At 35.3% G+C, this 27,649-nt stretch overlaps 1 protein-coding gene across 1 annotated transcript; it reads left to right on the top strand.

The window, feature by feature from the left end:
* Positions 1 to 18,320: 18,320 nt before the first annotated feature.
* On the top strand, positions 18,321 to 19,163 carry LOC149529434 (replication protein A 70 kDa DNA-binding subunit A-like). The gene is made up of 2 exons (XM_089808150.1): positions 18,321 to 18,924; positions 19,030 to 19,163. Exons 1-2 carry the CDS (start codon positions 18,321 to 18,323, stop codon positions 19,161 to 19,163), a joined length of 738 nt encoding a protein of 245 aa, XP_089664276.1.
* The last annotated feature ends 8,486 nt before the right edge of the window (positions 19,164 to 27,649 follow it).

Genomic DNA, 27,649 nt, shown 5'->3' with positions numbered 1-27,649 from the left:
CCCCTTATCGATTTTTTCCCACTCCCAGAGTAAAAGCAAATTTTGTAAAGAAGGCACATCTTACTCAAGGCAAGCAATCTGTAAGTTCCAAAGTTTTAATATTATCAAAATAAAGGCATTTTGAAAGGCACTAACTCAAGACCATGTACATTATTATATTTTTGTATTTAAAATAGATATTTATATTAGCTAACACCTTACAGGAATCACTAATAACAAGATTTTGTCTGGTTCAACGACACAACTATGGACATTCTATCAAGTTATCTCCGAATCAGGGCTTATTCAATTCTCCTGAAATCCTTAATATTACTACTAACTATAATTGTCTCCTACATATATGCTTAAATATTTCTAAACGTTTATTGATACCCACAAAAATAGAATTTAACACAACGAATAGACCAAGCATAGAGTAAGAGAACGACTCATTCTCGGCAAAAACTGAAGAAAGTGACAGAAAACTAATTCACATTCATAGAAAGAGATATTTATTATACACAGCAAATCCTTTCAATACGCATCAAATTGAATGTAAATCAAGTGAAAAGACAACATCGTAATAGCATACTCTTCATCATCACCATAATCTCTCTTAATGTTTTATCACTTTAAAAATAGAAAGTACCCTAAAAACTTGCTAAGTAAACAAGTACAACTCAGAGGTACTATGAAAAGAAGCGGCAAATGAAACATGAAAAGAAATATTCAAATTTAGAGAAAAGACACGGTGAACATGCTATCAGTATTACAATTCAAAATAATAATATGTACGATACAGGAAAACATCAATGCAAGAGAATGCACATAATTATATTCTACATCTAGGTTCTACATAATTATCTCTCGCTCACATGCATCCTACTTGATTATTTTACTTTGGCATATATGGAGCATGGTTCAAACTTCAAACAACTTGGAAAACTAGTGATTACATGCAGAAAAAATTAGTAATAGAAAAAGAAGTGGTTCTGGCATTTTCCTTTAGAGCAGAATCAAACTCAGAAATAGTTGGTTACTTATTTGTACTATGGCTGCAGTCTCGATCAACTGAGGAATGAGAAGAGATCAAGTATTTCAAAGATGGTACCCAATACAAAGAGATAAGATCTCATAACATCATTAGATGTATTCCAATGGTGCCTTTGGAGACATGCACAATAGGATTTTACTTTCCATGAGGCAGGGCATTCAACATCATTATATTCGACTTTAGGAGTAGCAGCCCAAGAATTTCCTGCCCACACTTGTCAGTGCAACAAAATATATTAACTATTCATTGGTAAACATCCTTCTATTTGGTGAATTAAAAACAACTTTCTGTTATACATAACAATTTTTCTGCTATCCAAGATTTTACTTGATGTTGTTTATAGAAGAGATTGTATATGTTTTTTGAATCACAATGTTTTAGATCTCACTCTATGACAATCATATGGGATCTAGTTATGATCCTCTATATTCATATTAGAGGCTTTGATGTTGAAATTGGCTTAGCAAATAATCATGACGATGACCATAGGGTCTCTTGATAATTTTTTTGGTGACTAATCTATTTATGTTAAAGCATGATGTATCAGCATTGATTGTAGCAGAAAAACAAGTTACACAGATGAAAACTTGCATTGTTGCACTTACAATTGACATTTGACACTTGGAGTTGATATGCACGTTTCTTTGAGGTGGGTGATAACAAATACCTCATCAATTTTCACTGTGTTATCTTCTGGCTACAAGTCTACACCATTCTTCACTGTTTTTTATTTATACCTAATACAATTTTATTTTTCAAAATGTTTATCACTGCCACAGTTTTTGACAATTGGCTTCTTTGTATTAACGCCTATAAGGAGTCATTGGATATTGGAAGATAAAGGTTATAAATCTTAGGTAGTTTGTCTGCGAGATTTCTTTTGGATTTGGCTGTGTTACATGAAATGTTGAAGTAAGATGCACTGATTTCAACCCATTCTAATTGATTTGTACAAATTCTTATAACTAGTTCCATATATTTAATTACATTTAGACACTATCTTTTAATGCTTTATTTTAGTGTGCTACATATTCTATTTCATATTTGTGATATATGATGAAAGTATTATAACATATGGAGGAACAGTCCATGAGTGGCGTGGCTAGTTGAAATGGTTTTAGTTTCAATTTTACACCATTTGATACAAATAATCAGTTTACCAATCGACCCCTAGGTTCATTCCATTTGCAGTAAAATCTTCATTACATAGAAAATGTTCACAAAATCTATGTCAATGCTCACACATCTTCTTGGACTTACGCAAATCTATGTCAATCTTCACACATTTTCTTGGACTTATACAAGAACTATGTTGCCCTGCAGCTCTTGTTAAATATGTTATCAACTTGACTTTTCTATTAAAGGCTCTCATGCTAAATTGAAAGCCAGGTAAAGAAAAAGATATTATACACTACTTTGTTGGTACCCTGTGTAGCACAACAAACTTGTTCTTACTATAAGAAAATTTTCTTTTCTTTTGTTTCATTGTAGATCTTCTACTTGCATAGAGGTCTCTCCCCATCATTGGACACACTTGATAACATTCGAGCTTTGGATCGCATACAGGATGTGCATCTATACACATAAGTATAAACTTCTTTTCCCGCAACACATATAACAACAATTTTAAGTGCTTGCAAGGCATATAGTTATGAATAAATATTACATCCTGATTTAAATGTATGAAAACAATTTTCATTCCCTTTAAGCTTCATTCATCTTGAGGTGCAATTCACAAACTCAAGAATAGTGGCTTTTGTTCTTCTGGATACCTTTAGGGGAAGAGTATTTGAATGCCCCCTCGTGTCTGGAGTCCAGTTTAGAGGAGATGGCTATTTACACTGCTAAGGTTTGTTGAATCTAATTCTGAATAACATTGCTTGCTATTGTTGAATCTAATCTAATGTATATTTTAACTAGACTTGTAGCTTATATGTTTTATAAATTTTTTTAGGCCTTGTAGTTTGTATAATTTGATTGCTAGAGAGCTTCTACAGCTAGGCAAGAAGGCCGTTGCATGAGTTATAGCCATGCGCTCGGGTATGAAAATTGTTTTTTTTTTAAATTCTAATGTATATTTTAACTAGACTTTTAGCTTATATGTTTTGAAATTGCTTTTAATGGCTTAATGTTGTAAGGTCTCTTGAAATAAGACCTTCAGGCGGTTGGTCAAAGTTTTACAAATAATCTTAGGAATAAAGTCAAAGAAAGTATTTTTAAAATATTAAAGTATTTAGCTAGGTCTAAGAAGATTTGTGTACTTTCGACAGTTTTGCTTAGTTTGTGAAAGTTGTAGACCGAAGTTTTCATAGCCCGATTTTCGCTTCCTGCAAAGAACGATCATGTCAGATAATATAAGTGAAGAACAAAACAGGGAGACAATCACTAGATTGTGGTCTAACTTGAAAAGAAAAGGTGATGGAAAATGTTATTGTCCTTGCAATATTTGTAAGGGCTTAAACCGTAGAAGACTGCTAATCAAAATAGTTAAGAGACATTGTAGGGAGAATGGTCACATTGAAGGGGGGCATGACTATCATCCATTGGTAAGTCATTCATTATATCATTTTAACAATTTATATACATATGAAATCACTTGATGATGAGTTGATGATCATGGTTTATTTATGTTAATCAATTTTATATAGGTTGATCTTCCCAGGGAAGTACATGATATGAACCACAAAAATCTGAAGAATATGGTTTTTGAAGTGGAGGAACATGGACGTGCAAATATCCAAGGTGAAGATAATGATCCCATGGAAGATGACGATCATGCGCCAGAAAACACAATTGAATAGGATGGTATAAATACATTGATCCATGACACATCTAGTCCAAGTGTATCTGATCATGATGATGATGATAGCCTCGATGTACCTCTACTTCAAAAGGCATACGAGCCCCTATACAAAGACTCCCAAACAACTCTTCTCTCTGTTGTATTGTTGTTGTTGAACTTGAAGGTTATGAATGGTTTATCCAACATAACAATGTCACGTATGTTAAGGTATGTCATATATGTCTTTATAGTTAACAAAAGGTGAATAATGTACCACTAATATTGTTTATATTAACAACTTATATTTTTTTTTGTAGATTGATAGGCGAGTTTCTGTTACCATCATCAAATATTCTACCTCGCTCATATCGAGAATTAACTGTTGTTATGAAAGATATTGGAATGGATTATGAAGCAATACATGCTTGTCCCAATGATCATATTATGTATTATAAAGAACACGAATTTGAAACACAATGCCTTGTATGTCATACAAGTAGATATCGAACAGATCGACTAACAAAAAAGGTGCCTCAAAAGGTTCTTCGTTACAACCCCATTATTCCACAGATGCGACAATTATTCAGGTGTAGTAGCTTGGCTCAATTTATAGATTATCATGCACGCAATAGAAGTCAAGATGACATTATTCGAATCCATATGGATGGTTTAGCATTTATGCACATAGAGGAAAAGTGACAACACTTCAAAGAAGAACCTCATAATCTCAGGCTTTCATTGGCAGCGAACGGTGTCAATCCATTTGGAGAGATGAGATCTGTTTACTCGGTGTGGCCTATTTTTGTTATCAACAATAACATTCCTCCATGGATGACAATAAAGAGGGAGCACATTATGTTGGCAATGATTTTTCCAGGTATCTTATCATTTGATAGTTATTAATTTACACGTACTTACAAATCTTGCAGTAAAACGGTCACAATAACTATGTAATGTTACTATTCATTCAAGTAGGTAAATATCAAGTAAAAGATATGAATGTATATATTGAGCCTCTTATCGACGAGTTGGTGGAGTTATGGAATGGTGTCACTATGTATGATGTGTCTAGACCAATACGACAAAGACAATTTCAATTCCATGCAATACTTGCATGGACAATACATGATGCCCTAGGGCTAACACATTTTTGATATGTTATAGTGAATTCAAGTTGCGCACAATAATTCTAATTATAAAAATCAAAATATTTAATAATCCAATTACATCATTATCTTGTAGGTCTTCAAACAAAGGGAAAATTTGCATGTCCAGTTTGTGGTCCAAAGATGAAATCTCGTCATTCAAAAAGTTTAGGAAAGCAGGTGTTTGATGAGTGTAGACACTTCCTCCACAGGAATCATAAGTATCGAAGTATGGAAAAACATCTTTTCAATGGGAAAGAAGAGACTACATCAAAGCCACGAAGAATGACACCTCGCCTATGGAAGTTGGAATATAATAGAATTAATCGTCGAGGTAATGCCGTTCCACCTAATGGTTTATGTTTGTAATTTATATATTTCTATTGTGATTTTTGTTGACTAATTGTGTAATTGATGATCGTGAAGGTCGTCAAGGCAATACTGATAACCTTCCAAAGGGACTAAAAAGCTATCCCAGACAATTTAGTAGGTTGCCCTACTACGAGCACTTAAAAATTGTGCATTTGTTTGATACTATGCATATTAGAAAGAATATAACAGAGACATTGAGGAAAATATTGGATGGAAGGTGTAACAAATAAAAACTTGTCAAAAATTTTAATGACATACATGAATCCAATCATGCATTGAAAAATTTCATTCACTCAAATAGCAACAGAGATTAGATTAATATAAGTGCCCTTCCATGGTTATTAATGGAGCAACAAAGTGATGCCATAAAAGAAGTCATACGAAAAATTCGATTTCTCACAGGATTTTGTGTGAACATAAACAATCTCATATCAAAAAAAAGTGAATTTGGGCCAGGGTTCAAAATGCATGATTGGCATACTTTCGTCAAGGTAAGTTATGTTCTTCTGTATTTACAATATATTCATAAATTACGTGAATTGTTCATTATGTTATGTTAGAAAACAATGAAATGATTGGTTTATAATTACTGCAGTACGTGCTTCCTCTATCTCTCCCAGAGCACTTCAACAATAATATCAAACAAGTGATATACGATCTTGGAAAATATATGAGGTAAGTAGTAATATCTATTCAATTTGTTGTATATATTTATTATATTCATGATTTGTTTTTCTTGCTATGTAATCTATTGTATATTATTTTGTAAAGTCTCATATCTATATATTTTTTGTGACTTGAATCTCTTAATGTAGGTGATTGTCATCTAAAGAAATCCATAAAGAAGATATAAACTATTGGAAGAGAAGAATTCCTCATTTACTGTGTGAAATGCAAAAGTGTCTACCTCCAACTTTTTTCAATGCACAGGAACACTACCTCATACACCTAGTTGAGGAGATTGAATTGTGTGGACCTGTACACACTAGGTCAATGTGGATGGTTGAGAGGCATTTGAAATCTTTGAAGGCTTTGGTTTGACAAAGAGCACATCCTGAGGGTTCTATGGTAGAGGGATATATGGTATACCAGACTATGGTGTACATTACTGAATATCTTCCTAAGTTTGCATCAAATATCCATGTAGATCGCATTTGGGATCTCGAGCCTTTTAAAAAATTAGAAGGGGAGTACTTGATGGGGAAAGGTACATTGAGGAAAGTGAGAGGTAATAAATTATAAGATATTATTGTAATAAATTATTTCTTAATATTCAAAATAAATCGGTTGTAAGTTGTCTATTTATTTTTTGTACAGGTGCTCGAGAGTGGGATGCACTACATTTGTATATTGCAAACAATCTTGATTGGATGATGGTATGGATTGAATGATGTCAACATTCTGGTCGCACATTAACATGGGAAGGTGTATCTTCATTGGTTAAAGAAGCTCATCGTAATGGAGATTCCAATATTACGCAAAGGGAAATAGATTTAGCACGTGGTTCAAGAGATTTCCAGGTACGTACAAATTTATTAATCACCTGTATGTTTATCAAATCACGATACAATAATTTTGATATGTTTCACATATTATTGCAAGTTAAACACCACAAGGCTATGTTCTGTAATGGTCAAAAATTTTGTGTCAAAGTGTTGGATGACACGAAGAAAACTTGTGATTCAGGAATAACTACAGTCTTTCAAGTGACTAATATTTCATCTAGAAACAACTTACATCCTCAAGAGTCTGAAAATTGATACTATGGCATTTTGGATGAGATAATTGAGTGTGACTTTAGTTCCTTCAAATTAGTACTCTTCATTGTCAAATGGTATAGGCTACGACTTAATCCAAATGATCTTGATAGAATTGTTATTGAACATGATGATGGATTTACAATGGTTAATACAAGGTCGTTTGAGCCAGTTGGGGATGAGCCTTATGTTCTTCCACGCCAATGTGAGCAGGTATTTTACTCAGAGGTTCCACATAAACCGAGTTGGTCATTTGTTGTTAGACATGAACCGAGAGGAAGGCCAATAAAGTATAATGCAATGGAAGAAGAAGATACCAAAGAAGTAGAAGATGATGTAGATGGTGATCACGATCGACAGTTATTGGATGATGTTCTTGACACAAATTTTCATGAAGAAGAAGAAGAAGATGATGATGATGATGTTGCTACTGATGATGATGATGAATATGATGTTGATGTTGATGATGACGATGATGACGATAATGACGACGATGATGATGGCAAGGAGGATGATGATGACGATGACGATGATGATGACAAGGATGATGATGATGATGATGATGATGATGATGATGATGACGATGAGGATGATGATGATGGAATTTAGAGGTATGCCATCAATCCTTAATCTATTTAATATTCATTTCTTGATAGAAATATATTTGTCTTATATATATGGTTACATAGTTTATTCATTATCTATTTAAAAGATACAAGTTTCAACTACAAATAGAATACTGCTAATCTAAATTAACTATTAATCTAAATTAATTAAATAAAACTATTTAAAACACATATTGATGCGTGAATGTATTGAGCCTTATTTTCTTTCAGGTCAAAAGCATTTGTAAGTGTTTAGTTTAGAAAAGGGAATTCATTAAATATCTATAAAAGGGAGTTGTACCTAGAATAAAATTCATAGGGAAAACATAATATAAGTTCTTACCCAATTTGTTGGTTAATAATTCAATTATCTCTAACATTTCATTTTAGAATAGGAATAACATTGTATCAGTATGTTGATTTACAGACTAAAACTAGAAAACTTATTTCAGTACATGTATTTGGATCTATGGGATTTACACGGTAAGTAAAAAGAAACCAGTAATCCATTTTAAAATTATTATAATGGGTTTTGGAAGAAATTACAGTTATCTTAATTAATATAAAATATCTAACTGAATTTCAAAATGTTATGCAAGTGGCTTTAGTCTAGGTGTTTCCTCCACCTCCACACACATCAAACAACTTCAAATAGCATGTCCCCAAGGTGACTAAGCCCTCAACTCATCAGCTGATACAAAAACCCAATTTTAGCCCTTCACTAGGCCTACTTCCCTAGTAGGCTTATAATGTGAGCCTGATTTAAGTGTTTTATTGTGTACTTTTTAATGTTTTTAATTTTTATGTGATGCTAATGATGGATGTGATTATGATTATGATGTGATTATGCTCACGATAATTGAATTACATTTGCAGGAAATTGAACCCCTTTCAGGAGCAATTTGCACAGTCTCATGGATCGATAGGTATAAGTCAATACTCCTTATAGGCAGTCTATTTAATACACTTATCAATAGTAAGATTGATGTCTTCTAAGATCTCTCCCATTTGCAGGTACCAACGAATAGGTATTTGTCAGAAGTGTCTTCCTCGAGTGAGGGAAATATAGGAATAGAAGAGGAAAGTGAGACATGTAGTTTATCTAGAACAGGGAGATTAACTAGAGGTCAAAGGACTAGAAGGAAATTCAATAAACGCATGAAATTTTTCCTTGCTCAAGGGGGGTCATGTTCTTATGATGATGAGATGGAAGGCGACATCAAGGTGCCCTTGAGGTACCAACATCTACAGAAACATTGGGTACCCAAGGAACTTCCTCCAATAAACATTGATTTTTGTGTTAACAAGAGGATATATTGCATAGCACCATCATCACTACATGGTTTGGGCCTATTTTCTATGGACGACATAAAGGTGTCTTACAAAAAAGTTTTTGAATTGATGGAGTATGTTGGACCATGTTACGATTACAAAAGTTGGATGCATATTGTTAAATATAAAAAAAGTATGCGTCGGTATGCCCTCTCGGCAAATTATATACAACAGCAAGACAATAATCAAAGTAAAAGTCGGGCTATATACATTGATGGAAGGCAAAAAGTAACAGGGAATATTGTGGGTTTTATAAATAGTACATGACCTGGGTCAACTATAAAGCAACCCAATTGCATATTTGAGGCACGCGAGGGAAATCATGTATTCATCTGTGCGATAAAATCAATACGTGTAGGGGAAGAGCTTCTTATTGATTACAATTTGAACTGCATAGATACAAATGAGGCTACTATCATGGGGGTGGTACATGCTATTAAACCAACTTCTAATTAATCACACCAACATACCATTTAGTCAATAAATTTTTGGCTAACATTTTTATACTTCATCTTTGACATAGGGGCACAATATGGAGCAACCGCCCGGAGGGGATGCTGACGATGCTCCCGGCTCATCTACACATGAGCAGGTAAAAATCATTTGTAATTGTGCAAACTAGATAGAAGAAAAATGTTATTTTTTTAATGTTGTTTTCTTTATTGTTTTGGAGTAATTTTGATAATACTAATACTATTGTTGTCACAGAGGGCTAGTGGTCGGAGGGAGGGAAAGGAACCTGCAGTCCCTTAGCAGGCCCCCCCTGAGGAGGACCCTTTCTATATCGATTTAGTAGAGATCGATGACCCGATTGGTTTGATTAAAATTAATTTAAAGAAAATTAGCAAAGAAATTCTACGTTTGGCAACCATAAAGCCTATGACTCAACAAATAAAAGATAGGGCATCTGAATTGTTGCACACCTCTAAGTCCTTAAAAGTAAGTAGTAATGAAATTTTTAATTATAACAAGAGTTCAATAATGGTTTTTATGTTATGCTCTTTTATGGCATTAATTAAAATATGGATGCATTGTCTTTACAGAGTTTTTTGCTTGATTTCGAGCCCCGTTCCCATGATGAGGGTGTTGCAGGTGGTTCAGGTAGATCGCATGTTCCATTCCCCACTTCTATTTTCCACTGAATATATATAGGAATGATCATAATCATTGACAATACATGCTCGAACAATCATTTTTTTTAATGCTCTAACAATCTTGTCCATGCTAGTCCACGCGTTCTATATTTATGCATGCTCTAACAATTTTATTCTTCAGCTTCACATCAATTGAATCCTACGATGACGCCGCCTCCATCCAGGACAAACAAAAATCTCTTTCTGATTGCTGAGTCAGCAACACGCAGCTTACATGCATCAACTGTTGCACCATCTACTGGTACACAAATCCCTCTTTTTCTCTCTTATGACAGCAACAAACAGTTTCTTTTTTACAACTTTATAACATCAATTATCATTTGTTCTTTTATACTTCAATCGTGACAAAGACTTATGAAACTTATGAAACTTTTTGCAATAGGACCTGCAACATCATTTCCTGGATGTTCCTATGTTCCTAGTACGGGAACGGTGAAGGATGTCACATTGATCGTCAGCGACAATGAAGGCATTCCATTAAAAGTAGACAAAGTTCCAAGTACTTTAAAGTTATTATTATTCTACAGTGATATAATAGTAATTTAGTTTTTGATCACTCTTCATCGACTAATGATCCCATGATTGTTTTGTAGGGAATGATCTTTTTTGGAGAAAACTTGGTGATGAGTGTTTGCAAATATTTGGGCCCACCATGCGTACCTAGTGGAACATCATATCCTAACTAAAACCCCAAACCACTATTTTGATTTCATATCATTGCTATAATAGTTTTCCTTTTCATCCATTTCTTGAACTATATTAAAGGTAGCTTCACTTCATTTATGAGTCTAACATGTTTTTTTTTACTTAAAAGGTGGAATCACCAACGCAAACCGTTGAAGGATGATCTTATAGAGAGCATGAACCAACTCTTTGGACCTTGTGCATTCGAGAGAAACAAGCTCCTTGAAAAAGTTGGTTTATGTTTGAAGTATATTAGGGACCAGTACAGAAAAAATTTACGGGATAACCCCAAGTATGAGTGTCCACCCTATGTTCCTGAGGCTGAGTGGCAGGCTCTGATTTTGGATGGAAAGTATAAAGCTGACAAGAAAAATAATATTACACTAGTGGAGAGTACAACAAGGTATGTGATACTACTAAGAATCTAATTATGTACTAATTAACCTCCATATTTATACTATCTAACATATTTCAAACTTTTCATAGATTGCCTGACACATCAAAGGCAACAAAGGCAAGACTAGAAAAGCACGAGACACACAAGCTCGGCTCTGGTGGTTTTTTGAAACTTCAAGCAAGAGTTGTAAGTATTAGTAAATGAAAAATTGTATCAAATTTTTTATATAATGTGAAGGGAAATGCTAGGACTCCCTTATTTAGCTCATCAATTATAAATAGGTCAATAGAATATAATAATAGTAGTGGATTTTCATATTCAATATAAACAATTCAACAATTGAAGTCAAGACTCTGCAATCTAGATTAGTGAAGAAAACTTGTGATTCACTAATATGACATTATTTAAAATCTCACCCTTGACTGAATTTTCCTCCAATAGTTGAGAATAAAGGCAATGATTGAAAGAATGAGGGAATGCAGCAGCACTTGCAGCCATTTTTATTTCCAAAGAGCTGAACTAACTCTTACCCAACTTAAGAATTTGGAGAAAATATGTTGGTACAAGAAAAGCATACAAACACGCAACATTTATATAGTAGATTGCTCCATCAAAACTGCTCAATTTTTCTCCTATTATATTGTGATGGATATAGATGATTTGTTGTTGATATTTTAACTACCCTCTATTGGTTGATGAAACAATGCAAGTAAAATTCACCATACCACGCAAAAATGCAGGGCTCAGAGTTCAAGAGATGCCTCACATAAGACAATAAGAGAATTGGCTTCCAACAAGGCTATAGAGCCGTGGCTGAATAGCTATGAGCTGAAATTAGTGTGGAAGGTTCTAATACTGATGCATCTGAGCCACATGTAAATAAGCTAAATGAAATTTATTTCAAATTGAATACTTTACCAATTAGTCAATTTGATGTTAAGTTCCAATATAAAGTGAGTATATCTATTTTAAGCAAGCAATGATAACAATGCATAGGATGTTGGAATGCAGCCTGGCAATCCTTCTACACAATCTGTGAATGTCAAAGGTTCGCATGATGTGCATCCCAGTGGTGGAGGTATACATTTGCTATTAAATTTTTTATATGTAATTGCAATTGGTGTTTGGATTAACGTAACATTTTGTATAGCAATTGTAGAGGATCGAGGGGTCGATGTTCATGACTGTGTTGACGTTGAGTCCAAACAAAATGATGTGGTCAGATCAGGTAAAGAGTAACAGTTATGTTATTTAAAATAATTAAATACTTGTAACAATTATAATAAATTATTTTTAATTTAACTCTTTTATTTGTTATTACAGAGGACCCCCCTTTGCAACAGCATAGGAATTTGAGATCATCAAGAAAAGAGAATAGAACAACTGATGAGGGGGGAATTGATGATGACACTGATGCTCCTCTTAGAGCTTACATAGAAAAAAGAAATAGAAAGAAAAAAAAGAAATGATTGTCACTACATACCTTAATTGATAATGACTGTATTTTATGTCTCAATGAATTTAATTATTCGCTAATGAATGTTCATGAATTATGTGTTAATGCAGAATATTGATGAATGTTGCATGTTAATGAATCTAATGTGTTAATGAATGTTATCATGTGATATTGATTGAATTTTATCATGTGATATTGATTGAATGTTACATTTTATTAATGGTTGAAAGAATGAATGAATGTTAGATGTTAATGGGGAATGTAGAGTGATGTTAGGGGGAGGGGGGTGGGGCCAAATGAGATTCCACCTTCACGTGGTTGGCCCTATTTAGTAGAGAATATTAAACTATTCTCGAAACAAAGTGAAGCTCAATAAGATACTTGTTATTACCTTTTAAAAAAAAAATTGTGTGCTTTAGCCTTGATTTTTGAGCATGACATTAACCTTTAAAAAACTCCATGGTTAAGAACATTTGGGTTGGAGTGGTGCTTGGGTGGGTAACATCTCGAGAAAGCCCAACACTTCACCTCCGTGAGCAAACCTAGATGCAATGAGTATTTAGTGTTCTATTCATTCTAATGAGAAAGAAGTTATTGTGAAACACTACTCATAAACATAGACCAATGAGTTTGACCGAAAACTACATAATTGAATCCTGATAGCAACATCACAACATTAAAAAAACTTATAACTTGTTAATGCACAAGAAAATTTTGTGTCAATAACAATAGTTTTTGGCTAGTTGAAAGTAATACTTATCAAAGTTTTGATATTTACTTTATCGATACTAGAAGAAAATATAATGAACTCCTCCTTAGACCGTTGAAGATAATAATGCAAGAAAACCAAATCTATAAAAATTAAGAAGAGTGTTGACATAAGAGAAAACAAGAGGAGAAAAGAAACATAAGATATATACTCAAATAACCACCCTACCCCAAAACACACGAATGTGTGTTAATTCTCCATATAGGTTGTGATACACTCATAAACTCCAACGCTTCATAAGAGATCACCACTCTTATATCAATTCATAGTACAATGTTTGAACTCCAATGGCTATGCAAGGACTTCATAAGTACAAGGGTTACACATATCAAGAAGGGTTAATGTTGTAGTATGTAGAATGAGAGACTAGCCATATTGATAGTTTGATAAGATGGTTTGGCTCTTCCTAATGGGTTTTACAAATACCACATAATCAAATCATCTTGGATTAGCCATATTATCCGTTATTGTTGTAGTATTCTATTTTATATCACATACACTCTCTTTCACAAAAATATTTATGCATGCCCTTAATCTCCAATCGATGCATCCCATCTCTTGGTAACATTCCCTTAAGCCAATTTGTCCAACAATTTGGATATACTGTCTGTACTCCCATATTATGTTGCGATTCTAGCATGTGTTGTGCTCCATTGGTCTTCTTTTTTATTTCACACACACTAAGCACTCTTACTCATTCACACATATCCACACCTTATATTTTTCCAAGATAGAGCCTTTAAAATTTATATTTGAAATCTAAAATTATTTCCATCCCATTGATATTGATATGGGAACCCTAGAGTACTTGTATGAATGGATGTGTATTTTCATTCCCAACTCCTTGTAAATGCAAAGATGTCAGTAGTTCAGTCAACAATATAATATTGCTTTATCAATCTTATGCAATCCCTTGCAAGCAGATTAGAAGCTCCCCAAAGGACAGTAATTGCTCCCCCTGCATATTCACTGCTGCTATGTCAAGGTAACTTTAAGGGTTTTATAAATGAGAATTTGTGTCAATGATTAGCAATTTTATCCATTGTGTTGGCACATCATAGCCATGGTCCTCTTAATTGAATGAGGTCTTATTTGTGGCATTTGTCCCACCACACAACTCCTTTATTTGGTTCACCTAGCAGATATGTCACCCAAAATAATTAACTTTTCAGTCTCAGTGCCTTATTAGTATCACACTTCATTATACTTCTACCTTTGTGAGATATATAATTGTTGTTTTATTCATTTAAGTCATTGGATATATAAAAGTTGATATGTCCTCCAGAAATTACGACTTGAGATGAGGAGCTAAGAACAAAATAAATCTATAATATTTCATTATGTGCCATCCCAATATACAGTTTTGTGGTTGTTATTATTTTAAGTATGAGGTCGATCATCTGGCACCAGCAATGCTTGAATATTGTCTTTGTCTTCACCAAAATAAAATTCTCCATCAACATAGACAAATTGCAATTATGATCTGTAATCGTAGAGTGCTCTAAGAGGCCCTATGCAGATCATTTCCACTGCATACTCCCACCGCATACTTTAGATCTTAATCTTTTCATTGCCTTTGCAAGTGACATGGTAAGTAGTTTTGGTAACAATACTTGCTTTGCATAGAAGACAGCTACTCACTGAAACTACTATGACATCTTCCTTCATCCTCATAGTTGTATAACACGTTATGTATATCATGATTCACTATGTACACAATGTTCTTCATTCCTTTCTATTGATACATATCAAGTTCTAACCCAGTAATCTTCCATCGTTGGTTCCTATTACAAAGTTGATACCACACAAGGTGAGTGAGAGATATAGTTATTCCAATGGTTCAGAAGTTCTCCATCATTATTTCAGGCATGTGATTCTATTATTCCTGGGAAGTGATCTGTTGTGATACTAGATCTCTGATTTGCTATCTTGATCGCAACACTGCTCGGATACCATGTTAGTGAAATAGGATCGACTATTCTGTAACTTGTAATAGCACTTGTGGATCTTTTATGTGTGTTTCAAGTTACTATATGAATGAATATAACTGTGAAATAAAGAGACATGTCTCTTTAACATATTAACTTATATTAGTTATAGTTATAATACAAGTAATATACCCTCAATATATTATAATTGTTATATAACAATATATATAATAAGATATATATATATCACTCTTAATATAAGTTAATTATTCCATACATAATATTTGTCATATATTATATTTTCTTTAAAAAATCAAAATATTTTCCCAAAAAAAGGTTGATCAGGATTTTCCCAATTTTTTTCCAGAATTTTGGCCCACATTTGGTCAATAATTTTTTTCCCCTTAGCATTAGCTAGTAAGGAGGAAAATCAAACTTGTTGACTTCTTGCCTCCAAATCTGACAAGAACTCCACAAGCTCTTCATCTAAAAACACAGTGATTCTTTTCAAATGCAAATACATCACTAGCAATTCATTTTGTTTGGCCCGTCACAATAAGCACAACATTTCTCCTTCCCATGTCATTGTTTGTGATTGCTATTACATCACCATTGCCTATATAAGCTGAGTAGAAATGGATCAATCGAGAGCACTTGATTATGAATTTAGCTTTCAAATTGCACAACACTGGTTCTTCTGAATTGTAAAAGATGGTAAACAAAACTTGTGAAGCCTAATGAGCATTTTGTGCCTCCTTGAGGTACTCAAATATATGAGCAAAATTACCACAAACTGTCAAAAAGCTATGCAGATCTTTCACACACAATTTTCATTTCAAAAATAGAAGTAACATCATTTTTGTAGCTTCCTGTGTCATTTGTAGGAAAATCATCTTAGTGAATACTGTAAAAAACAAACAAAAACAAGTTTTTATACCCCTATGCAGAAATCGCAACTACTTAGGGTATAGTCCCATGAAGAAAGGGGAGCCACTTAAATGCTAAGAAGTTTAGGAGACTCATAAATCAGCTGGTCCCATGGCTTTTATAGGGAAAATTGTACTAAAAACAAATTGGTTGAAATTTTTCGAGACATTAGCAGTCTCATAATTCTATGGCATCAATTAATGCTAAAATAATTAATTAAGAGTCTTTGTAATGGCTGTTGTATTTGATGTGGAACAACTGAACCAAATTAGGAGTTAAAACAAAGCTAGACTTTTTCATTAAGAACTACAACCCCCTCATGGATCATACATCATAGCAGCCAGCCTTACTGGCTCATCTAACAAGTGTTTCTTTGTTGCTTGGCATTTACCTTTTGTAGTTTTTGATTGATTTTGAGGGTTTGACTTAGAAGTTAAATACATTCTAGTTCTGAGCTAATGCAATGTATTTCTTTGCCCTTATGCATAATTTTGAAATACTACATATCATAAATACATGTTTGATATTTTTTTGTGAAAACACACCCATCCGTAAAAAAAAATATCATCGTAACACCATCATAACTTTCACACGTGACAATTTTTAACCCATTATTTACAAACATTTCAATGTAGTAAACATATAATTATTGCACTATATCTTGCACACTTTTCTTGTAGAATATATAACTATTGCAGGTTACATAAAAAGACTTTATCAAGATAAATCTGGTTGAGATCCCGCAACCCTTCTAGAAAAATATTTGAAGTATAGTTCATTAAACCCATCTTTTTATTAGAGTTCACATTTGAAGAAGGGAGCATGATGGATTGGCTTGAAACAATCCTCGCACTAAGACCAAGCGCAGACCCTCGCCCTCTTGGCCCCAACTAGCAAGCACATAGGACATCAAGCAAGAGGTGACCTACCTAGTGGAGTGTTGGTATCTACCCTCCCTATTCATGCCACATCTAAATTTATTTCACAGCATCCAATCACCATACAATTGGAATCAGGTAGCATGACAGGTTGGCCCAAAGCAATTCTTACACTAAGCCCAAAAGCGGACACTCGTCCTCTTGGACCCAAGTGGTAGGAAAATTGGATTTCTAGCATGGGGTGCTCTACCTAGTGGAATGCTTCTATTTGCCTCCCTATTCATGACTCATTATCCATCCTCTCGTGTTTCTGATTACTCCAACAATCAACCATCATAGAGATTGAAATGACTTCAATAGTGTCCAAGCTAAGCACAAGCACGAATACTCACCCCCTTGCCACCTTTAACCAAAAAAAAGAAAGACCCATGATGATAATGAAAATGAGTCAAATTTGTGATGTAATAATAATAATTGGACACATTTAAAGATGATCCAAGTTCCATAAGAAAAAAGTGTAAGCCCGACCCATCCAATATAAAAGGCAGCCTGTAATCTAACCAAAAATGTAGGAAGCAAAAAATGAATAGGTCTCCTATTGCCTCTGTTGATGTTTTAGCCCAGAAATAGAGATAAGCAGCAATAAAAAAGCATAAACAATTCACTAAACACTCAAAGCATTTTTATCTTGGGAAAACTCTTCGATAGGAAGGGGAAAACTCAGCCACACCAGCAAAAATATATTTTATTGATCATAAAATATTCATGTACAAAGCTCGATTTTACATATAATGATGTGTGTGTTCTGTTCTTCTGTTTAAGATAGTATGGTCCTGTAATTCACTAACTTCAATGTCTGATTCCTATTACTATGATTTAATTTGACACTTGGTTATTGATATAAATTAAAGCAAGCTTGTATATATCTCTATTGGCACAACCCATGGAGCTTCATCCTCATACCAGTGATTCTTTAGCAAGCTACACCTAATGAGAATTACAATGTTATAGTAAAAAGTATAAATTCTAGAAGCATGGGTAGCAAAAAGGCGAGAATATATATTTCATTTAGCTGTGTAATGGAGTTAGAAGATCGAGAGGATGCCGTTACCATCTCCAACACCAGCCGAGGGAGCAACAACAGGGCACCGGCAAACAATATGTGTACAACCAACCTCCACAATAAGAAGAGCAAATGGAATGGAAGTTTCTCGGTGCGCCATCCAATTGCTTGATATGACTCGTAGGCCCATGGATCTAACGCTTTGGGGCTTATCAGCTAAGCAAGTGGGCAGTGAATTGCAACAAAGCTACTACTTGCAAAACAATATAGTTCTAGTGGTTAAGGGAGGCCGTGTTACTGAGTTCAATGGAAGAGTACTCAACACCATAGGTAATACACAACTGATGATCAATCTCCAAATTCTAGAGATAGCAGAGTTAAAGTCATGGTTCGATGACAATGTTAAGGACAACGGTGAGCCATCGATTAGCTACGCCCCACAACCTCCTGTAGTATTGAGAATGACAATTCATGACATACATGATCAAACTGTGCATTGTACTTGTGCTATAAAGTGCATTGTGAAAGCAACCATTATAGAGGTCAACATAGACAAGCTATCCTACTCGGCTTGCCCCAACCAAGTGGCAGGAAAGCAATGCAAGAAAAATTTGTCTAAAAATGCAAATGAAGAATGGTACGGTAAAAAATGCGACAAGCAATTTACCGAATGCAATAATAGCTACATGGTCCACCTATAATTGCAAGACCACACTGGGGAGCTATGGGCAACTGCATTTGATGAAGGAGCAATACAACTGCTTGACATAACTGTGAACACATTGCTAGAGCTAGCAGCTGAAGTTGATGCTTGTGGCAGGGCCGCTATGGCGGCGACGATAGTTGGTGTCGCCGCCACAGTGGCCCTGCCATATTGCTAACCATGGACGTCATAATTGCAATGTCCGCACGTGCATTGCGATGAAATAAGCATTGCATGCATAGCGATGCCATCGCAATTGATGATTTTGCATCGCAATTGTGACACATTCACAAACATTGCGATTGCCAGTGGCATCGATAGCACCGTCGCAAGTTTCCATGGACGTCGCAAGTGCGACGCCCATGAAAGAACTATAAAGGCTCCCGCCTTAGCGAACCCATGGGTAGATGCCGATGCCACCCCATCGCAATGCATGGTGAAGACATCAAAATTGCGATGGGAACCACATCCATTGCAACGGGAATAATGATGGGATAGAATGTTGAGCTTGCGACGGATAGGCATCAAAATTGCAACATCCAACAATAGACATCATAATTTGTGACTAAAAAACAATGACGTCTACTGCCATCGCAGTGGCGACACATTTGTGTTGCAATTTCGACACTTGGCCGTCACAAATCGATGCCAAATGTATTAGTGTGATTGGCTCCAGGAAGGTGATCGAAACACTGCCTTTTTCCATAAAATAGTGCAATGTCGCCAGAATCAGATCACTATCTCTTCTTTGGTTAATTCTCAAGGTATCAAACTGAATTCCTTGCCAACTTTGTTCTAGGAGGCTGTTTGGTACTTCTCTACCCTCTTCTCTGAGGACTCTCCTCCTACTGATAATGCAGACAATATTATTTTGTCCTGTATTCCTTCCCTTATCACTCAAGAAATGAATGATTATCTCATGCGTCCTATCTCTTTGGAAGAGCTGGAGGAGGTGGTCTTTGGCATGCCTAAGGGGAAGGCTCCTAGTCCTGATGGCTTTCCAGTTGAATTCTTTTAGAAATTTTGGGACATCATTAATCATGATTTGTTGGAGGTGGTTAAAGAATCGTATGCTAGCAAGCAAATGCTTCGAGCTTTGAACTCTACATTCTTGACTCTTATTCCTAAGAGAGAGGGTGCTAATCAATTGGAGTTTTTTAGACCAATTTCCTTATGTAATGTAGTTTACAAAGTTATTAGTAAGTTGATTGCTGAGAGACTGAAAAGGTGGCTTCCCATTATTATCTTAGAAGAACAAGGTGGTTTTGTTGCTGGCAGACAAATTTTGGATGGGGTGGTTATTGCTACTAAGGCTATTCACTCTATGGCTACTTCAAGGGAGAGAGCCGTGTTTGTTAAGTTGGATATGGCTAAGGCCTACGATAGAGTTAAATGGAGCTTCTGAAGGAGTATTCTTCTTTCTTTTGGATTTAGCTCTGACTGGGTGAGTTGGATTATGAGTTGTGTTACTTCTGCCTCTTTTTCTGTTCTTATTAATGGTCAACCTTCTCAACTATTTGGTGCTTCTAGAGGCCTCCACCAGGGTGACCCTCTCTCCCCATATCTATTCATCATCATGGTTGAAGGCTTGGGCAGATTCATTAAGCATCAGGTGTCCCAGAATTCTATTCAAGGCTGGCGGTGGGGTAATGGCTTATCTTCTCTTTCCCATCTTCAATTTGTTGATGATTCTGCTCTTGTCGGTCTTGCTAGGATCAAGGAATCTGAAGCCTTTCGACATGCTTTGGAAATTTATTTGGCAGTTTCAAGCTAGAAAGTTAATGAGCACAAATCTTCCATTTACTTTTTTAACACTCCTAATTCTATTCAGCACAGGATTGTTGGTATCCTATGGTTTCAGATAGGATCACTTCCTTTGACTTATCTTGGCATTCCTATTGCTGTTTCCAGGTAGCCATGTCTCTTCTAGAAAAATTTGATTACCAAGCTTCAAGATAAGGTAAATCATTGGACTCATAGATGGCTTTCTACTGCTGCCCGGGTTACTCTTCTTCAAGCTGTTATCCAAGCTCTTCCTACTTATAGAAGCATGGTTCACGTTGCACCTATTTACTTTCTCAAGGAATTTGATGCTCTTTCTCGAAAGTTCCTTTTGAGTGGTAATTTGCATAGTACTAAATGGAGCTTGGTTAATTGGGCAACTGTTTGTAGGCCTAAAAAGGAGGGTGGTCTTGGTCTTCGATCTGCTTTATTGAGTAGTCAAGCTTTGGCTGCTAAAATTTATTGGCGATGATGCTCTGGTCAACATCAACTTTGGGCTCATATTATCACTCATAAATATTTTCATGGTGTTGATCCTTGCTCTATTTCTGCACTTCCTCTTGAAGGTCATGGCTCAATGGTTTGGCATACTTTGAAGACAGGTGCGATGTTGGTGAAGAGGGGTCTATTCTAGATATGTAAACGAGGTTCTCAGGCTTTGTTTTGGTTTGATGCTTGGGATGAATTCCCTTCCATTTTATCCATATACCCTCATCTTTAGCCTCTTTGTGACTCTTTTCTTGCTGCTGGATGGGATAAAGTGGCTCATTACAAGACTCCTTATCAATTGGGACCTGTTGTTGGTTATAGATGGAAGCATTCTTCTGATTGGCCTCCTGGAGGTACAGACATGGATCCTCAGGAGCTTTCTCAAATTTTGGCCTCTAGAGAGTGTTCTTCTGTGCTTGGTCCAGATGTTTTGGCTTGGGACGGTACCTTGTCTGGTAAATATCATGTCTCTGCTAGGTATCAGGAGATAACTAGACAATTATTTGGGGATGCTGAGGTCCCTTGGTGGAAGCAAGTTTGGAATAAAGTTTCTTGGTCCAAGTGCAATTTTTTCATGTGGCTAGTGGCTCACAACCGTTGTCTTACCTAGGATAATTTTTGTAAACGTGGATTTCAGGGCCCCTCTTATTGTGTTTTGTGTGGTAATGGAGAGGAGTCTGTCTCCCATCTATTCTTCCATTGCTCCTATTCTACTTAGATATGGCACCTTTGGTGGAGCGCTTAGAGTTGCTCTTGTCGGCATGCTTCCTCTTTGCCTGAGTTCTGGGCTCGCTTGGGTAGTGCTCCCTCCAAGTCTTCTTCTCTCCATGCTACTTGGATTGCTGGCCCATCTTTCATGCTTTGGCATATCTAGTTGGAGAGGAATCGTCATATATTCCAAGATGTTCGGCTTGGTGTTTTGCATCTTTGGTGAAAAATATCACATTCTCTTCAGGAAACTATTCTTGTAAAGTGTGAGCTTGATGGGGGTATGGATCTGGTTGATCTTGCTATCTGTAATCACCTCAATTTTCATCTTCAGGATGGGGCTGCAGCTCATAGGTTTCCTTCTATGTCTAGGTAGCTTCACCATCAAAGGAAGGGTTGGGTTAACCAAGATGGGCACTGGACTCCTCCTCCCTATGGAGTTCTGAAAATTAACACTGATGGTTCTTGCCGTGGGAATCCTGGTCCGGCTGGTATTGGCAGAGTGGCTCGTTGTAGTTCTGGGGATGTTAAATTTTTCTTCTCAGTTCATAAGGGTGATTATACTAAAAATCTCATGGAAGCTCAGGCTATTCTATATGCTATGGAATAGTTTTGCTTGTGGGGATGGAGTAAGATTATCTATGAGTCTAATTCCCAGGTGGTGGTGAACATGCTTTCTTCGCAAGAGCTTGAGGATGTTAATTGGCAGCTAGCCACTGTTGTTAAGTAGATTCTGTTCTTCTCTTCCTCTTTTCAGTTCATTAGGTTCACGTATATTCCTCATGAATGGAATAGAACTGCTGATTGTTTAGCCAAATGGGCTTCTAGTCATGATCCAGGTTGGAATATTAGGGATAGGAGGCAACTGTCCTTTGAGATGGTGCAAGAATTTGATGATCTTGTTGCTCAGGATCGAGCTCCTTGTTGAGCTCTCCTTGTTGTATTCCTTTCTGTCTTAATAAATTTTTACCCCTCTTTTTGTAGAAAATACATCATATAAAACTAATGCATATTAATAAGATTCTAATAAGGAAAGATTACAATAATATCTTTAATTCATTTCATACTTTGATATATATATTTTTGTGAAGTTTAAGTATAAAGAACTCTTAGTTATGAGAAATGGAGAAATATCTGTCCTTGAATAAAATAGTTCCTGTACGACGGCCATATCTCCCTAATGAACCGTTGGATCGGGTTGAAATTAAAATATGTTGGAGAGGGCCAAGTTGCACCAATTCTGACTAGAGCGATCGAATAAATTCGATCACGATAAAAAGTTATGAATGACTGAGTTCGAGTCTATCCAAGGGGCAGCGACAAGACAATTTGTGATGAATTAAGAATTTCTTCTTAAAATGTAATTGTTCTCTAAATTTATCCAATAATTTCACTAATGGATTTGGCCATAAATCTTGAATCCATTTTCAAATCTATTTCAATTTGATTCTAATTCGAACCCAAACCCGTTTAGATCTAATTTCTTCCTTAATTGGATCTAAGATTTTTCTATTGTTTTCTTTGTAACTATACATTTCTAGATTCCAATTTAATTGTAGATTCAATCACAAAGAATATTCAGAAACATATAACAAACAAGATGAAGACATGAAGAGAAATAGTGCAAAGAGAATATGCGAATATCACGAGTGCACCTGGACACTGATGCTAATCCATCATGCCTTAGAAGTCCATAGAAAATCTCTTCCTTCTCCACCATTTGCAATTCCTCCAAGATCCAAGACAATCGAAAACCTCCAAATGGCTAGAAGTGCTAGAAGAAGCATAGAAGCATGTAGAGAATATATGAGCATATGAACTTCTCCAATGCATGTAGGCTTTGAAGCTTCCATTTTAAGCTTGTAGCTTGTAGTTTTTTTTTCTCAATTGCTCTCCACGCTATATCTAAGCTTCTATGAATGCCTCAATATGAAGAGCTCTCAAGAAACCTTTGGAATACTTCTTGAAATCACTGAAAGGTGTCACCAACTAAGCATGGGTCTTTTCCAACCTTTTTGATGAGTCATAGAGATGTAGACACCTTGTGCTTAATCGATGCACTAACCCCCGTGTTGTTGACACATGTTAATTCTCATGCAAGCTTATAACTCCAATTTACTTTTTAAATAATTTCTATTTAAATTTTATAGCTTTCATTTTAATTTTTATAACTTTTATTATTATTATTTTATAATTATTATTAATTTTAATTTCTAGTTTTCTTTTATTTAATTCCTTTTCTCCAATAATTCACATTTAATTAATTACAATCAAAATATCAAAGATCATGATATTTTATTAAGTTTCTCAAATAAATAATTTATTAATTAAAACTATTTATTAAGACTTAATTAATGGAAAATTCACCATAAACCTCCAAGATAAAATATGAAAACCCATCATAGAACAAATCATACAAAATAAATCTAAAGGGTTAAAAATAACGAAATATGTCATCCGACATATTCGGTGGGTATTCAACTCGGATACTTGTCCTAATTTTCCAATTAGAACAAATGGCTTAAAGGGTTGGGATTTGGACTTGAGAATTTATCTCCCCTCTCTTATCATTGAGATAATGTGATAGGGTACGCTCATCCTGGCAATTCAGAGAAGTTGATACCCGGTACCTGCAACCTGCATAAAAACCATTCATGTACAAACACAATATATAGTAAACTAAATAGGCAATGGAAGGAAGTGGTGCATCGTGGAGATCCCGACTAGCAGGTGACTACGACTCCCTTCCTTAACCACATCAGACACACCATACAAAAGCAAACACACAAAAAAAACACACACACCATACACATGCAAGTATGGAGTAAGTATATGATAATAAATCATCTTACTAATCATCATTAATAACTGCAAACACTGAAAATAATCATCATACATACATGAAATGTAGAGTCTAAGTAATCTCATCACATATCAACTGAATCAATAGCACAATATCTAATAATCTCATAATAATGTTACTAACCATCAACATAAAACTAGCTCTAAAAGAGTTCAGCAATGATAACAAAATGCGAACCAAGGGCAGGCACTACATCCACCCCCTTGGGATCAAGCTTACTCCTGGAAGCCTACAAGAATGAAAAGCTAAGATACTCACTATGCGGGTCCCATTGAACCCTTTTCCTCCCTACAGGGGAATATGATTCTACTGAGAATTTTACAACACACTTAGAGCAATATGATTCTGGTTTAATGGTAAATCGAAAACCATATCGATCCAACATCATTCTTTTAACAACTACTGAAATATATCCCTTAATACATTCTAAACAAGAGCAACTTAATGCTTGCAAAGATAAACAAAGGTATTCTACCTTGAAACTTAGATAAAAGATACATGTTTTGCAACTAGAATAAGTTTTCAATTTTTAGTTTTGCCTTCATTTAAGTTTTCAGTAGAATTTTCAATTTTGAAAGCTAAGTGTTGAAGTATGAAAAATATGCAAGTAACAGTTTCAAGTTCTGTTTTAGTTCACCTAGTTTTCAAGTTTTCAGTTTGAAAGAGATACAGATGATAGTTTAAAGTTTTCATTTTGTTTAACGAGTTAACAACTAGTGACATTCCAATATACCCAGAGCTCTCAATGTTGAAACTCAGGCTCTGATACCAAATGTAATGCCCTGCCAAGGGATCCAAAGAATTAACCTAAAATTTCACTAAGTTTGGTAACATTTTTTTTTTTATAACATGAAAGTAAATACCACATATAACTTGTACATAATAATGGAAGCAATAGCAATGTCCATCTAAAAGTAAACATAACATACATAACCAATTTCATTCTTTAAGATCTCTTAACGTTGAATTACATACATGAATCCATCTAATACAACAAGCACATGAAATAATAATGATAAGTCCAATGTTTAAATATTACATTTTCAAATGCTCAATCATCCTCTGTACATGTCACCGGGTATGACAAGCTCAAAGAATATACATATGTAGAATAAGGTAGATCATCCTATTCCAATCCATGATACATCAAAGTAGAGATAATCACATGATACATCATCATAGAAGACATATACATCCATCATAAAGATCAAACAAAATAAACTAACTGCACGGTTCCTCCCAACCGTTAATAGCATCATTAGACCATCGTGGTCCCTAGCCATCCCTCCATGCGTAACATCCCAAATCATTGAAGAGATCATCGGTATTAACATAGTAGGAATGTCACTCCTAACATATACAACATCATATGTAGAAAGTAATCTAACATGCAAATATAAGCATAAGATAACACCATCTAACATATGCTAATCATCAATGAAAGGATACATATCCACCATCACGAAGGACGCATCAGCCACGATGTCTCAATGAATCTCAAATGATAAGAGTGGAAAATACACTACCACCCGATTGCATGGTACCTAAGTGGTCCACTCCCACCGTGTTGAGGAGATAATCTCAAGTCCCAAACAAGCTATCCATAACACATAGCACAAATTTCTATAGTCTAAGAATTCTAAAAGTATACTAACTCAAAGGTTCCAATCACGAAATTGACATCTACTTCCCAGAAGCACACAATGACATGTAGGAAACCTACTCTGCAAGCGGGAAAGTGTCATCACAATTATCATGTACAAGTTACCCTGGTAGTTAGCTAAAATCCACGGGTCCATACTGATCTCATGCGGCCACTGGTATCCTCTCATATTGACGAGGCATACTACGGAATGCACGGTCGCAACCATGCATTCTCACTACTCCCATCCTAGCCTGTACAAGCACTCAAGGCATGGACGAGAACCAAAACAATTATCTCTTTAGGTTCATTTAATGCCCATTTAGTGTGTAAATATTATCACTTATTAACAAAACTTACAATGAGTTACCCTGGCAGCCACTTAGGGCCCCGGCCCCCATTGCAAGCCACTTCCCGACACTACAAGTAGATTACCTACCCTAAGCTCATAGAATCATAAATTTCAAAATCACAAAAGATAATCCATAATAAAATCATCAAATATGCATAAAAGCATCAAATATCCATAAGAAAAATCATCAAACCTCCAAGATAAGAATCATCAAATCTCCATGAGCATGCAAAAAGCATCCATATAAAATCATGACCACAACAGTTCTCTATTGGAAACTGAAGGCATCACTGATAATCATAAGTATCCATTGATTCTCAATAACCAAAATATATCTCAAAATAAATCACAATATCCATTGGTTCTCAATAAGCAACCAAGAATATCTCAAAATTATACTGATCGAAGACTCCAAAATGGTTGAGTCAAACATGTCACAACATGACATCATCAAGAAATAAATCCATATTTCAGTCCCATCATAGCGACTAGAAAATAATCCAAGGATAACTGATTGATGACTCAAAAATGATTAGCTCAGGTATCTCATACACATACATCTCAGCTTCACACATGAAGACTAATGAACAAATACAAACATTTCATAGAGCATATGATCACATTATCATGGTTGGGCTTATAAAAATCGAGACCAAATAAGATCAACATGCCATCATATCTCATAACCCCGAGCCTCTGGTAACAACCTAGGACTGGTCAACACTAGTTAACCCAAAACCCAAAACAAGAAGCATATAAAATACACGATGCAGACACATGTTTTGGTTTTGCTATCTTACATAGTTGAATCAAGTGTAGAGGTTTCCA

Source organism: Cupressus sempervirens, chromosome 11, assembly GCF_028749045.1.
Source record: "Cupressus sempervirens isolate cs-2001-9-10 chromosome 11, ASM2874904v1, whole genome shotgun sequence".
NCBI lineage: Eukaryota > Viridiplantae > Streptophyta > Pinopsida > Cupressales > Cupressaceae > Cupressus > Cupressus sempervirens.
This window is presented reverse-complemented; position numbering and strand designations above follow the sequence as displayed.